We start from the raw sequence: 15,275 nt of genomic DNA, 5'->3' as shown, positions 1-15,275 counted from the left end.
GAATATTCGAATAATCGAATTATTCGAACAATTTCAAGAGCTCTAGTTTTTAATATTCAATATTTTAATGAAATTTATACTTTTGCTTCTGAATAGAGTTGTAGGGAAATTATGACTGAGAAGCATTCTGTCATCAAACCAAAATATATTATAACTCATACATATACAGTAGGGGTCAGATAAAAGTTACCATTATTAAAATTGAGTGGATTCGGATTAGTTTCGTAACAAGTTTCTACCGAGCCATAGTGTTTGGGGTGGAATTACATACTTTGGTGTAAGTGAGTTGTCATTTATTAACGGAAATCTAAATGCTACTGAAGATTGTATTGTGGAACGATTTTCCATCATCACTTGTCATATTTAGTTTGCACGACAAATACGTCACGTACCTACCCAGTCGTAAACACCATCAACCAAAATGAAATTTCTGAATGCTTTGATATCAAATAGATCTATTTTAAGCCTCCGTTAGATGCCCTATTTGCTTTCGCTGTTAGTTCCATTTTTCAAGCTATATCTGCGACATGGCATAGAGCAAAGATTGTTTAAATAGTAGCAATATTACTAAAAATATTAAAATAATGGTTCAATACTACCAAACTCTTTGGCAGCAAGGATATAAGTTGCTATGCGTGATGGCACACTAGATATTGACAAAAATCTTAAGTTTACTTTAAATTGTTTAATTTCATTTTTTTGTCGCTTGTATAAATTAAGAGCATTTTCTTCTTGAGAATTTAAGAAATTTTGATAGCGGAAATTTTATTTTTTATTTTTAGAGAGTTTTGTATGATTTTTGGGCGCGATAATATTCTTAAAAAACCAAAAAAAAACATGTGTTACTCATAGCCATGTTGCACAAATATCCTTTTTGAGATTTTGTACTGAGTCAAAACATTTTTTATACAGATAATCGTATATTGCGTTGATTATGGTATTTCTTTTTTCGTATTTTTGCATATTTGTACACTACATTCTCATTCTTTATTCTCAGAATATAATTGTGTTGGTAACCTTTATCTGGTCACTACTTTATACATACATACATATGTATGTACATACACAAATGCATTTTGCAATAAGATGTAGAATTATCGAAAGAAGGGCCTTCACAAAATAATAAGCTTATCTTGAACAATGAGTAGGTTTTAAATATAAAGCAAATTCCTTTTATGAAATCACCGTGCACTTAAATGAGAAGTGGAATTTTTATGAATCATTGAAAAAAAAAGTTATTTATTTTCATGTGTATACCAAACTCCGTTCTATAAAATCACCATGTTTTTAAATATGTCACACGCTGGCTTTTGATACAATCGGTCAAAGAAAAAAGGACGTCCTCATCTAGCTGTTCCTGAATAAAAAAGTTTACTTAGTGTCATTTTCTCAAGTAGCTTTGTCCAACTCATGCCACAAAAGTTTAAGTTTACGAGTATTTTCCAATAGACGAACAAAGGGTCCACAGAGAAAAATGTAATCCCTAAAGAAGTGATCATCTTTACGGGTTTTTTTCAGTCGAAGAAGTATTACAAAAGAAAAACGAAGAAGATATCTCCAGCAGCGTTGCCATAAGTGAAGATTTATTTTCAAAAGTGAATATTTTTTATGCTGTTTTTTATTAAAAATCTTAAAAAAAATTTTTTAAGAAGCAAAATTTTATACTGAAAATATCTTCAAAATGAAGATTTTTGTGTAAGATGTAAGATTTTTAAAGTTTAAGTTAAAATTGTTAACTTTTAGATGTTAACCTTTGTTACATCATAGTAGCCAGCAAATGAAGGAAGGAGAAAAATGTTGTTTATGATAAATACGTTAAACGTATGAAATACCCCGCTATTATCTGCCTTCTTCTCTCGCACAGTAAAACAAATGCTCTAGTGAAGAGATAGAAAGTGAAGTTTTCGATGTAGATCGTATATATACGAACATTTAACACGGTTCAGAGGCTCTCCATTTTCAAATGCGGATTGCGGTGACACGCTAAAATGTCTCTAGTCCTAGCTATTTTTGCCTAGAACTTTTTCGTACTGAAATTGCATGGTCACCAAAACTGCATAATCCAAATCTTTCTAAAAAATCTAAATAAAAAGCTCGAAATTGTTATGAAACTTTGTCGAATTTTCTTAACCTTTCTACAAAGATTTAATTTTGTACATGCATACATGGAAAAATCTAATGTCGGTTCTCGAATTTTTTTTATCGATTCACGGAACGAATCGGAACTAAAAAATCGACAGAAAATCGAATCGGATGGGCTCGATTATCGATCTTCGATTTAATCGATTTAAAAACGGCATTTCTAGAATATACACGCGTTTTTCCATGTACACGAGTATTTTATGCGTTGGTCTACTATTTGTAAACTCATGTTCGACTTAGAAAACAAACTGTGCTTCAAATTTTGTGATGCCACGAAGGCATTATTAAGCTTTAGTTTAAGATTATATAAAAAGGATTTTATAACTTTAAATTGGTTATTTTTTGAGTCAACATATTAAAGGCTATTTACAGCCGTAAAGCCAATATAGCATTACGTGTTTCTTTGTAGGTGTTTTTAAATGAATATTTCTTGGGATGGAAAAGATTTTTTTTAGCTTTTAAACCTTCTTTTGAAGAGTTTTGTTGGAAAAATTAAGATTTTTAGGGGACTTTCTCTGGCAACACTGATCTCCATCTTATTACGCCTACGGATCCATCCTGGGATCAACCACGTAGCAGAGAACTGCAGAGTTTACGATTCGCACTGCGTACAGTAGGGTAGAATTTATCATTGTCATTGCCGAATCTTAAGGCGCTCCTGCTGGCATTACACCCGTTTCCGGGTATTTTCAAAACCTACCCGTCCCTTACGCACCAAAAAATGTAATGTGCTTTAACTCTACAGAATCTTTTCTCTCATTTTATACCCATACTATTTTTTTAAGTATATTGCACCATTGCATCATTTCTTGAAATAATCATACCTTTCAAATTTCAAAGTTCTTATAAAAATCCTGACGTCCGAGAGAAAAATTAAGAACGCAATTTTAGTATAATTGGCCCTATATTGATTTTTTTGTGTGCAAAATTGCCTGTCGCAAGGTATTATATCGCCGTTTAAAGTACAAAACCGCGTATGTGAGGTTGCATAAATCCTTTTCTCGAGAGTAAAAGCATTCATGTTTCAAAATAATTCTCTTTTTTATAAAGCAATCGCATTTCAGGCTGGTATATTTCAGGACGAAAGGATGAGGATTGAGCCAAGAGCTTGTGTGAGCAAATCCAATTTTTGGCAGCAAATGTCAGTTACGCGGTTTTGCAGAATTACGATACGCGGGGTTTGTACTTTAAACGAAGTATGTGTATTGAGCTACACATTTATAGAAAAAAATTTTAAATTTAAATAAACAAAAGAAATATAGCCAAAACTGGTCAACATAAAGCGTTTCTATTATTGCCACCAGTGCAAATTACAAATCCCGAAAGTCCCGGGATTCTAGGCAAACAATCCCGTGATTTTCGGGACTTAAAAAAGACCGGGGTCCCGGGATCCCGGGATTAACATTCCTAATCTACATACATGCATACATATATATGTATGTTTAGATGCATTTTCTTCAGATGAGTGCCGAACACTAACCTTTGCTTCCCAAAACTCAACTATTGCAAGCCAATTCATTAAATAATATACTCGTAACTTTCCAAAAATTCGTTGTGATACAGTTTTTACAAAGTCATTAACCAAATTGAACTCTGCTTGAAAAAGAAAATCATTTACAATATTTTCAATTACTATTACAAGCCCAACGCAACTATTTTTTATTTTCATTTGTTTAATGATCTGTGAAATTAATGTAAATAAAATCATTAAACTCTTTCGCTAATGGAAATTCATTGATTTTGAAAAGGGAGCAGCGGCCTTGTCCTACGGGAAATTAATGAAATTATACACGGACACGCCTTATACGAGTAGTACTAAAGTATAAAAAATGCATAGCAATTATAACTCAAAACTTCAAAATGCGAAGAATGTCTCACATTTCCTGCCAAAAATATCTATGATGTCACGAGTTGAGCACATGAATAGTTACACCAAAGAAAGCCGAAGAACCAACACGATTCCGTCATCATTCGTTACAATAAGATGTTTAAAGTAAACCAATGACCCGTAAATTTATTAAATCGAAATCTATAAAATGTTTATGGTTCATAACCTTTTTTTCCTTAATTGGAGGCATATCTCACTACAAAATACGTACATACACACAATGTTGCCAAGGTCATAACAAAATATCCCACTAAGTTTAAAAGAACGTCATTTACTCCCAAAAATCATCAATTAAGAATTAAAATTCATTTCGAAGTAGACTCTTTAAGTAAGTACTACCGTCGTCTTGCTTGATCAAGTGCTCTAAACCAACTGCACCGAATCTTGACATCATTAGCACAGGCAGTGGTATAAATCTACAGAAAAAATTATAAACCTGGCTTTTACCCAGGTTATCGAACGAATCTTGAAATAACCGGAAACGTTTTCATACAACACACTTAAAACTGTAACCCAAAAACCCATTGTTAAAATTCGACGTGTACAAGAAATCATATTTGGTTCAAGCGTCATATTACGGTTTACGTTCTGGGAAATTCCGAACTTTGACAATGACGTCGAATCATGATTCAATAATAGTTGCGTTCGCGTAGCTGTTAATTGCTCATGTTTAACCAAAACTTACAAGTTTTTGCGTTCGTGTACCCAAAAAACTTACAAAGTAGCGGAAATTGAGAGAGCAAAGAGACATTTCATTTTGGGGGGAAGCTGCTGGTTTCTGCTGGAAAAATTTTTGCCAACAGCAATTTACCAACAGGAAAAGAGCTGATCAAAAACAACTGGTTGGCATTTACGCAAATCACAAAATTGAATTTGATGGTTTGGAAGTTAAAAATTACAAAATGCGACTAATTTTCGTACGTTTTAAATTTTACCCTTTTGAATGTAAACAAAAATTATATCGTCTGTTCGTCTAACTTGCAAGTTTCTGCAAATTTTCTCCTCGCGTACTATTTGGGATATTTTTCTCTTGTGAGAGAACAGATGACATTTCGCCGGAATTTGGCAGTTGGTTGGTTTTAACTGGATATTTTAAACGAACGCACCTAATACAAGGTTCGATAAACTGACAGTTGTCTTCCCGCACCGCTCCCTTAGCATCGGCACCGTGTTGCTTCTTTGCAAATTTACTTGAAAAAAGTGTAGCTTTGGTGTGAAATAGAAGTATAAGCTTTTGTGCAAAATGTTTATTTGTATATGCATATCAAACACATTTAACTGAGGAAAACATAAATTGTTTTTAAATTGATTGTTTACATAAATCTCATAGTAGTTTTATTTTAATTGTGAGTCCTTTTGCAGTTTTTATTCAGCTAAATAGCACATAAATTACGTAATTCACGTAGATATATTAATAATTCGTTCAATATTTTGTTTAAAATTCCAGATTTCCTGCAAATACATTAGAATTTACAAAAGGAATTTCACTACTAACTGCCTACTTTGCGTACTTTTCTAGTACCATTTTCGCACCAAGGGATTTTATTCTTCCCCTTTCTCCGTCCTTCGTATATGCAACCTTTTGTAAGGGAGTGTCAAACTGCGGCTGTCAATAATTATCTAACCTTGTATTATTGAATCGTGGTCGAAATGATCATATCGAAAAAATGCTAACTTATTCCCTTGACCTTGACATAGGTCAACCCAAGGCATATTCAAAAAGGCAGAAGTGACAATTCAGTCGAGCTCTCTCATAGCTGACTGTAATGTCAAAAAATGTAAACAAAGAAATTAACACTTTGTTATGCATTTACCGTAGCTATAGTCAAAATAAAGTCGACTCCTAAAGTTAAAAGCAGCTTTTTGACATAACTTTCAATGGGATGTCTGTCAAAAAAAGCGGCTTTAAACTTTAGATTCGACTTTATTTTGACTATAACTGCGGGATAATATCTTTGAAATGAAAGCTTTTGTAGATATGAAAATTTCTAAAATCTCATTAGAATCAGCTTCATTCTAGGTATTGCATTTTCGTTTTAATGTAAATGTGGAAATGCATACTTACACAAAATTACACACTTAGTGAAACACACTCATTTACAAACCCATTTTGGCAATTTTCTTGCTTTTACTAGCCCAATTAGACATTTAAAAAAGGTATGATTATTCTAAAGTTACATCAGAACTTAACTTCAATAATTCAGCTATTAAATTTTGCAATTCGAAATTTCCTTTCCATTAAATTTATTAAAAGTTAATTTCAGTTTCTTTATGTCAACAATTAATGCCGGTTTAGGTTTTATTAGACCACCATTTGAAATTTGGTCCATCCATATATATGAGTGGAAGATTTTCTCTTCATATTCGGTATAATAATTCCTGCACCTGGGAGCAAACGCGTCCGCTTAGAAATATCCGGCTGCGATGGGCAACAAATAAAGTCACTGGCACTAAAATGGTCTTCGCGCACACGTGAAGAGTCTCCTAATGAAGTATTGATACTTCGGAGTTTTAAAATAGCGCACAAGTTTGTTGTCCTGGTTCTTGTCAAACACAACATACCGCCCGTAATTCCTTTTCATTTTATTATGTATTTAAAATCAGTCGCACAGCTCAAAATTGAAAATTTATATTAAAAAAATTAAAATTTTTAATGGTATAGGGTTACATTTTTGTCGCAATTCAAAAGAGAGAAATGTCGAAATCACTTCTACCTTGTTATGCCATGGGTCAACCTGAAAGCAGTCAATGTTGTGATCGCTTTTATTTTTGTTCTCCACGCGTTCAGTCGTCCCACTTGCTTCTTCGGTAATTGTGTTTTATTGAATACCTTTTTCAAAAAAGAACCTTTTAAATATGGAATAAGAAGATCATGTCTATAATCAAGTAAACTTAAATGAACTGCTTCTAATATGGCCTTCGTTTAAAGTAGTTAAAATCTGGCTGTCGTAATATTTTTTTTATAAAAAATTTTTAAGTATTGGTATTTTTTACTTGTCAAGCTTTGTCAAGGCTTTGTAATCACGTTTATCGTTGAGCAATTAAAACAAAAACAATTTGCTCACATGTGCTCCATTTGGTTTTACAACGGACGAAACACGATGAGCCGTACAATTATAATTTTGGTTTTTTGTCGCATTGTTAAAAAGCTGTAAGTCTCATCTTTAATTTGGTACGATCGAATATTATTTGTCAATATATTTTGTCCATTGTAAAAACTCGATCCATCGCTCGTTTTTCACCTACTTGTTTCTTCATCTATAAAAATAACTTAAAACTATAAGAAGACGAGGGCTGAAAAGTGAACTCGGGAGTCACAATAGCTTTCATCGGAGCTGGGTACCCAGATTTTACTTTGAAGCTTTGAATTAAGTAGATCTCATAAGACGAGTAAATCGTTTTTAGAGGAATTTTTTGACAAATTGTCATTTGTACTTTATAAGTACAGAAGTGAAAAGTAAAAAGCATACACATTAGGTAATGGACTTGTCATTTCCATATTTTGAATGTGTTCACATGTCAGTGCTTATTTGTTTCTAAAAACATTCTTCCGTCGGTTTTGTGCGTTTTCTGCTTTTTTCCCTTTTTTATTTAGTTCTCAACGTTTCTTTTCTAGTTTTCTTAAAAGTGTCCTCCATACAGTACTATTCGAGATCAAAACATAATTGAAACGGTTAGTTTTTCCATTTTACTATGCTTTGAAGTCATAGGATTCGCGATTCGTTGTACATTCCCATGTATTCTGTGTTTGTGATATTGATGATTTCTGGTAGATAATGCAGTAAAATTTCTTCTTTTTATTGAAGACATCAGCTCCTCTTCAAATTTTCCAGATTTTGACTCTATGCCAGCAAACTCTTTCGTAGAATAAATGCCTTGTCAGATCTGTCCTCTCTGCATAACGACTTGAATAATCTTGTCAATTGGTGTCGCATCAGCGCAATGTTTTCATATTTTCTTCTACAAATCCTCAAACATTATTTTCTCTGACTACAAAATCTAAAGCAATCCGATGGCCTCTGTTAAATAATAAGTTGATTGATGTCGTTTTTGATGCGAATTTTACATTTGTTAATCATGTCTTTTATAAGCTTACAAAATCTTATAGTAACCTGGCTTTCCTACGTAAATATGCGTATGACTTTAAGGATTCCTACACTAAATTCATTATTTATCTCTTTGAAACCTTATATTCAGGCTGTCACGCCGTGAGAATCAAAAGAATGCAGAGGAAATTCATTTGTTTTGCTTTAAGTTTCCTTAATTTTGATGGCCCAATGCCATCTTACGATCGCCGTTGAAGATTTATAAACTTACAAACTCTTGAAACTAGAAGAATTTTCCAGTTGCTCTTGTTTGTCTTTGTCTCGTTGTTGGTTCTTTGGATTTTTCAGTACTTCTTGAGAAGATTATTGTACCGCCCTTACTTAATTTAAAAGAATCTCAAAGAGTCTAAATTTTGATTTTTCTATTGATTCATGTTTCTTGTAACTAATTATATACATAGTATATGAATTTATTTAGTTTTAAATTTTACTGCCTTATCTGTAATATAGTCTGTAAGATTGTAATCATAGACTGAATTAACTAAATTGGAATTGGAATACAGAATACAGAATACAAGGGCATATACCTGCAATAAATCTCGAATTCCCCTATTATATTTACTTGCAAACTCTGCACAAGGAACCCTATTTATATACATATAGTACTAACATAAGAGTGTATGTGTTTGTTCTAAATAGTAAAAGAATTTTTCCCAAAGAACCTTTCGAGAGTATAAATTGTACGTTGTTATTTAAGTATGGGAGCTCTGCTAAGCATTGTCCCAGAAAAATTCACACATCTTTTAGACGCTTCTGCGCTATATATTTTATACATACAGATACTTAATCATAGGAGCATAAATATGAATATTTCATATGAAGCACGCATATTGATTTACAGCAAAAGAACTACGGTCACTAATACATATATATATACATACATATGTAAGACTGCAATTTTATGCATAATTTAATGCTGTTCGCTACGTATTCATTTTTTATGATTTTCCCATAAGTAAGTATTGTTTAATGAAGCTAATTTCAGTAGCTTGAGAAAACAAAACAACAAAAGCAAACCAAACTTAAAAAATGCATACATGTGTACTACGTCTAGAGTTGGTAGAGAATTTCAAGGGAACCATGTTGCAAGGTCACAGAAAGGAAGACATTGCTGTGAATTTGAAACTCATGCTGCATGCGTTCGCTATTTCTTTTTCATTTTTCATTATTATCTACTCCTCTATATTTCCATGCAAACATACTTATTTACATATCTGTTGCTTTGTTCTTTGAAAAAAATGCATTAACGTGAAAGTCAAAATAGAAAAAAATGCAAATTATAAGCGCCTCGTAAGCCAACACCTACAACTAAAATACAATAACAGCAACAACTTATACAAAAACAATCAAATTGAAATTACTTTCTGGTATCCACTCTGTAAATGATGGCACAGAAATTAAGAAGAATGTGTGAAAGTGTTGGACAAACACTACAAACCACCCGCACGCTGGAAGTATGTAACTACTTTATACATACATACCTACAAATTATGAAAAATTACCAACAAACAAGGCTAGAAGAAAAAAAGCACTGAAGCACTGGTTTTGAGAAAGAGTTATAAAGAACCAACAACAACAAAGGCAATAACAACAAAAATACATTAAGGGTATTCACGATCCGGTGCATACTGTCCAGCAGGGTGCATAGAAAGCATAAATAATGATTGGCTAATTCTGTTGTTGCTTGAACACATGAACCAAGAACAATCATGCTATTTATGCTATCTATGCACCATGCTATACAGTATGCACCGGATCGTGAATACCCCTATTGTGTCCCATGTGCACACATATCAAAGTAATTTGAGCCACAGCGCATACTCACAACCGACCATGCATATGTAAATACATAAGTGCTTACAAAAAACTTTTTAACACTTAAAAAGTGGCAGGCGAACCGAGCGCAACAAAACGGTAAGGTAAAAAGAAAAGTTGCAGAATGAAAAACAATTCCGTTGAGGTGCTAGAGTTCAGGAGCTTAATGAAAGCGGAGAAGGTGTCAAAGACTAACTCGAAGACGACAACAACAGCAATCAATCAAGTGGCCGTGCAAAGGTTTCGCAGCTTGTTAGGTAGTTTCTTTGTTATTAAGTATAAGTATATACATACATACTACATGTGTATATTTGTATGCACACAATATGGACATAACCGCATTAGTTCTTAGCATCTTACATCGTGGTTCTTCACAACTGCCTGGTTATGAGGACTGGTTTAAAGAGTTCTTCAACGAGAATAACTCGTTTTCGAAGTTACATTTTCGTACCGTTATTATTTATTCAGATTACCTTTACCATCGCAATTACCATTACATTATCGACACAGTTACTCTTACCATTACCGTTATCATTACCATTACATGTACATTGCTATTATCATTACTATTATCGTTACCATTACCATTAACACTATTATCACCATCACCATTACTATTACCATAACCAATGCAATTGTCATTAACGCCAACATTACCGTTGCCATTGCATTTAGCATTACCACAACCATTACCGTTACCAGAACCATTACGACTATCATTACCACTGCCATTACATTTGCCATTACCACTGCTATGGCCAATACCTTAAAGTTACCATTTTCACTACCTTTACCATTAACATTACTCTTACCGTTATCATTGTCATAGCCATAACCGCTACCATAACCATTACCTTTAATATTAGTTTTTACAACAAAATTCGATTACCATTACCATAACCGCAACCATTGCTATGCCACCGCCATTATAATTACCATTCCATTACCAATACCATTATTTTAAATTGCATCGTATCTAATAGTAGCTACAACCATTACCGATACTTCTACTACTCTGCACGCTACGGGTGACAGTGGGCGACGCTGGAAATATATATATTGAGCTTTGCATTATTGCATATTTCACGGGGAAATATTGCTGTTATCGTCTTGTATCTGGAATGCGGAAAATTTTAAAAATTTACAGGAAATTTATTATTTATTTATAGTCTTTTTTTTCGTCAAATCAGAATAGACGTGTTAAAATAAATTTTTTAATAATGTAAACATTTTACTTCTCTAACAAGTAAAAAATTTTAGCAAATCTAAACCACCATTTGCGTGAGCTCCACCGATTTGAAAATACCTCCAAAAATTTAGTTTTTTGTGGACAAAAACAGTTATTTTAAGTATTTTTTGCAAAAAATCACTTTAAATGACAAAACATTTTAAGCTTAAAAAATTTGCATAAAAATAAAAATACAAATTTTAACGGAGGTTTTTGATGCTGTTTTGAACATTTTTCAAAGACTGGTTTAAAAAAACTTGAATAACTCAGTCTAAACTTTACCGATTCAGACTTATGAGGTATTGTTGGGAAGGAATTTTCTCACCCTTTTCATTTTTTTGCAACTAAGCTCACTCAAAACATGAAAAAGAAAGATAAGACAAACGATCCTCATTACATATTGAATAAAGATATGTTGGTATTTGATAAAGAAAAAATTGGAACGTGAATTAGTTTTTTACAAAGAAATAAAAAGGGTGAGAAAACGCCTTCCAACTGGTACCTTACAAGTCTATATCGGTATAGTTTTGCCCCAGATATTCAAGTTTTTCTTAAACAAGTCTTTTAAAAATGTTAAAAAACAGCATCAAAAATCTCATTATCATTTCGTTGAAAAATTGTTTGAATACTTTTATGTAAATTTTTAAAGCTTAAAGTGTTTTGTCATCTGAGGGGATTTTTCCTAAAAAATACTTTAAACAAATATTTTTATTCATAAAAAACCCAATCTTTGGAGGTATTTTCCAATCGCCCCAGTTCATGTAAATCTTAATATTTTTCCGATATATTTTAGTAAAAGTCTTAAATTATAATAAATTTTATAATCCCGACGCAAAAACTGCAACTTTTTTCGGTAAGGCACTCTAATGTACATACATATGTATGTATGTATGCATGTACATTAGGGTTGTCCAAGAAAATGCATGTGAGAAAAGTAAAGTCGGAAAAATATTTTACTGTTTATTTATCAAAAAATATAATGAAGTCGCTCAAATCGCCCAAAGCTTCTCATATATTTTAAATGAGGAAAAACTATTTCTCTTTGAAATGGCATCTTGAAAATCAGTATTTTTCAATCGGCAAACTCTGTTTCTCTTCAGAAGACTTCAAATTCAATTGTTTAATTTGCATTTTTTTGGGATTGGCGGAGCCATAAAATTACGACTTTATTTTCTTTGAAACACCCTAATGTACATATTTAATCACATACCTGCATAATCAGCACACTTGCACCTCTAAGTAAAAACCCAAAGCGCTACATCTTTCATTTGCCAACACATTAGGCGCGCAAATATTTAACAGCCAACAAAAAAATAAAAAATAAACATTAATTACCATTTAAGTCACTTAAAAATGTGTTATGTATGTATTTTGCATGCGCCACTTGTTTGCCACAGCCGAGTTTTGAAATAATAAAAAAACACACCAAGTAATTAAAAACTGTCAACAAAAACAATAAAAACGAAAAGTCAAATTTCAAATCGTTAAATGAAGCGCACAAAGCATACTTGCTAAGCAGTGCATTTGATAGCAAAATCCAAAGTGGTTGTTTTTGCTTTAGTCGTTGGAACAAATGTCGATTAAAACAAAAAAGTTTGCTGCATTTTCTCGCATTTGTTGTTTTCTTTGCCGCTTGGCATTGGGAGCTTCGTCATCGAGAAAAGTGTTGCGATTTTCCTTTTTTTAATGTTGTCAACATGTTTTGACTTTTTTTATTTCTTATGCTTCTTCTTTCGTCTTTCTATTACTATATTATCATACATACTGACACATGTATGAGTGCACATGCAAAAGCGTTTAGCTGCATACATGGCAGATTTGCTTCAAAATGTAGTTCACATATTTTGGTTCAACCAGTCAGACAGACAGACAAATCAATTTGCCAGTTGTTACAAATTCAGTTACAAGTTTTGCCATTACTCACATCTAAATATATCTAAATTTTTTGTAATCGTTGCTTTATTTGTTGATTTCCTAATAGCATTTACCATTGTATGTATAAATGTTTCCATGCATACGAATATTAAAATTCGGTTCAAAATGAATACTTAATAAATAGCTGCAGTAATGACAGTAATAGAAATAATTAAATGTGCCGAATCTGGTCTTAGTTATTAGCTTCATAAACTTTAAATATCAACGAATTAACTAGGTCTTATGAAAAGAACAATTATGTAGTAGCTACTTTCTCAACATCATAATTCAGTTTTGCCAATTAGCGGAAACATTTTCGTGACCTTCTGTGCAAGAGTGAACCTTCCTTACCAAATTTTTTTGACGTAGAACAAATATTTTGATTTTGATGTCAAATATTCTTCAACGTTTACAGTCATGGTACAATAAAAACAGGTAGAAGCCAAATTGACATCAAACCCTACAAAAGTCAAAGTTTTCGGGAGAGTAAAAATAAAAATGAGCGTGTGTAAGGAAAAATAAAAAAATACATTTCACTGGTTGACGTTTTTAAGTATATTTGAAGTTTATTCTTATTTATTTATTTTCTTTAGTTAAAATTTGAAAAAACGTGTATGTTGTTTTCTGTTTTTGTTTTATGAGTTGCAGTGTTGTTGGAGGGACTTTTCGGCATAAGGGTCATAGGAACAGCACTTGGCTTCAAACGTGCCTTTCCTGTACCTCCCGGTGTATTTGTGGAATCTACTTCTTTAAAATGTTTAACGCACAGCAAGGCATTTCACTGCAGCTCTGCCCACAGCTGCTTTCGCAACGTTCCTTACGCGAAGGACATTGAGGCACGTTAAAAAATTTGTGGTATCTGCTTATATTTAACACCACATAAAACACAACGCTTCAGGTGTTGCATTTTTAACACATACACTAAGTATAAACCGCACAACACTACAAAAATTCAAATGCAAATTTAAATTTGTTATTAACGAACATTCAAAAAAAAAACAACGATATGACATTCAAAGCGTAACGAAATATAGGAAATAAAATAAAATCAAGTTGAAGTTTAAAGGTTTGGTTCTCATGAGAGCAACGTCATTTTGGCTTCTACCTGTATTTATGTGCCTTGGTTCATGGTGGAATAATACAAGGTGTTGGATATTGACAGCGTTCTCGCTCTAATCCGCCATCTTGGCTCCCTTAGCTATATCAGTGTTTCCCTCTTGAAAAAACTACATTTTATCGCCTTTAAAAAAGTACTAAACTACCTCATTCCCTATTCCAAAACCGATTTGCAATCACTGAACAATTCTTTGACATTTACTCTATTCTTATCGTTGGCAACTGAAAATTAAATTAGAAATTTCAACATTAATTCGGCAAAAAAAAACATCGGTTTAGAGTTCTCCCCAAGGATTTGTAGTTATTTTGGTCGGTGCTTCCTTCCGCTGCAATTCCGTCTGTGGTTCACTGCCACTGGCCTTGCTTTTTCAACGATATAACTGTTTTCTTGGTAAGTTTAGATGGAAGATTTAAACAAGAACTACGTATTTAACTATGCATCTATTCCCCAGTGATTTTTGCTGCTGCAATCCCGTCTGTGGTTCACTGCCTCTGGCCCTGCTTTTCCAACGATATAACTGTTTTTTTGGTAACTTCTACCGCTAAGACTTTGTTGCTTTTTCCCTTTTCCCTAAAAACATAATAGTGCTACAAAGCTCAATAACAATATGGAAACAAATGTTAATAAGCCACAATAATATTGACAATAAATAAGATTTCACTACGATTGAATTTTCTATTAGTAACAGGGTAGTTATAGTGAATGTTTTATTCGATAACTAAAACTATATTTGATGTTTGTAGCGATAAAAATATGCCTAAATCAGCCAAATACCCTATGTGGGTCGGCTGAATCAGTAAAACGTGACAGTAGTTGACTTTTGAGGTTAATATATCGGTCTTGAGTTGGTAAGGTTTTTAAAAAATCCGCAGCTTCCTTTAAAGCATCGCTGCTAATTGCTGAGAAAACCAGATTGTATTTACCGACATAAGATGTGGTCTTGTACGACTGAAAGGTGGCCTCAATTTGTAGAAACCATTTGTCTGTCATCTCAGTTCAGAACAGTCGCAGCTTGCATTGCGATGCAAGCTCCACATCTTTAGTTGGCATTTTGTTCGATGAAAT

At 32.9% G+C, this 15,275-nt stretch overlaps 1 protein-coding gene and 1 long non-coding RNA gene across 2 annotated transcripts in view; one reads left to right on the top strand and one right to left on the bottom strand.

Annotated features, from left to right (window-relative positions):
• The window catches only part of LOC118741581 (protein spire-like), a 253,674-nt gene extending 240,504 nt beyond the window's left edge, over positions 1-13,170 (bottom strand). The window contains exons 1-3 of the mRNA XM_036473577.1: positions 13,104-13,170; positions 10,764-10,805; positions 10,472-10,716 (exon numbers count right to left, since the gene is read on the bottom strand). Coding sequence (XP_036329470.1) covers positions 10,472-10,716; positions 10,764-10,805; positions 13,104-13,170 — 354 coding nt within the window. The remainder of the gene's footprint in view (positions 1-10,471; positions 10,717-10,763; positions 10,806-13,103) is intronic.
• A 1,065-nt stretch (positions 13,171-14,235) lies between these two features.
• Positions 14,236-14,876, top strand: LOC118741639. Its single transcript, XR_004993310.1, has 2 exons — positions 14,236-14,600; positions 14,662-14,876. It is a non-coding gene; the product is annotated as an uncharacterized LOC118741639 (long non-coding RNA).
• Positions 14,877-15,275: the final 399 nt, after the last annotated feature.

The sequence above is a fragment of the Rhagoletis pomonella genome, unplaced genomic scaffold, assembly GCF_013731165.1.
Source record: "Rhagoletis pomonella isolate Grant_MI unplaced genomic scaffold, Rhpom_1.0 Rhpom_scaffold_00006, whole genome shotgun sequence".
NCBI classification, from domain to species: Eukaryota; Metazoa; Arthropoda; class Insecta; order Diptera; family Tephritidae; genus Rhagoletis; species Rhagoletis pomonella.
Note: the sequence above shows the minus strand (reverse complement) of the source record. Positions and strands in the feature narration are given on the sequence as shown.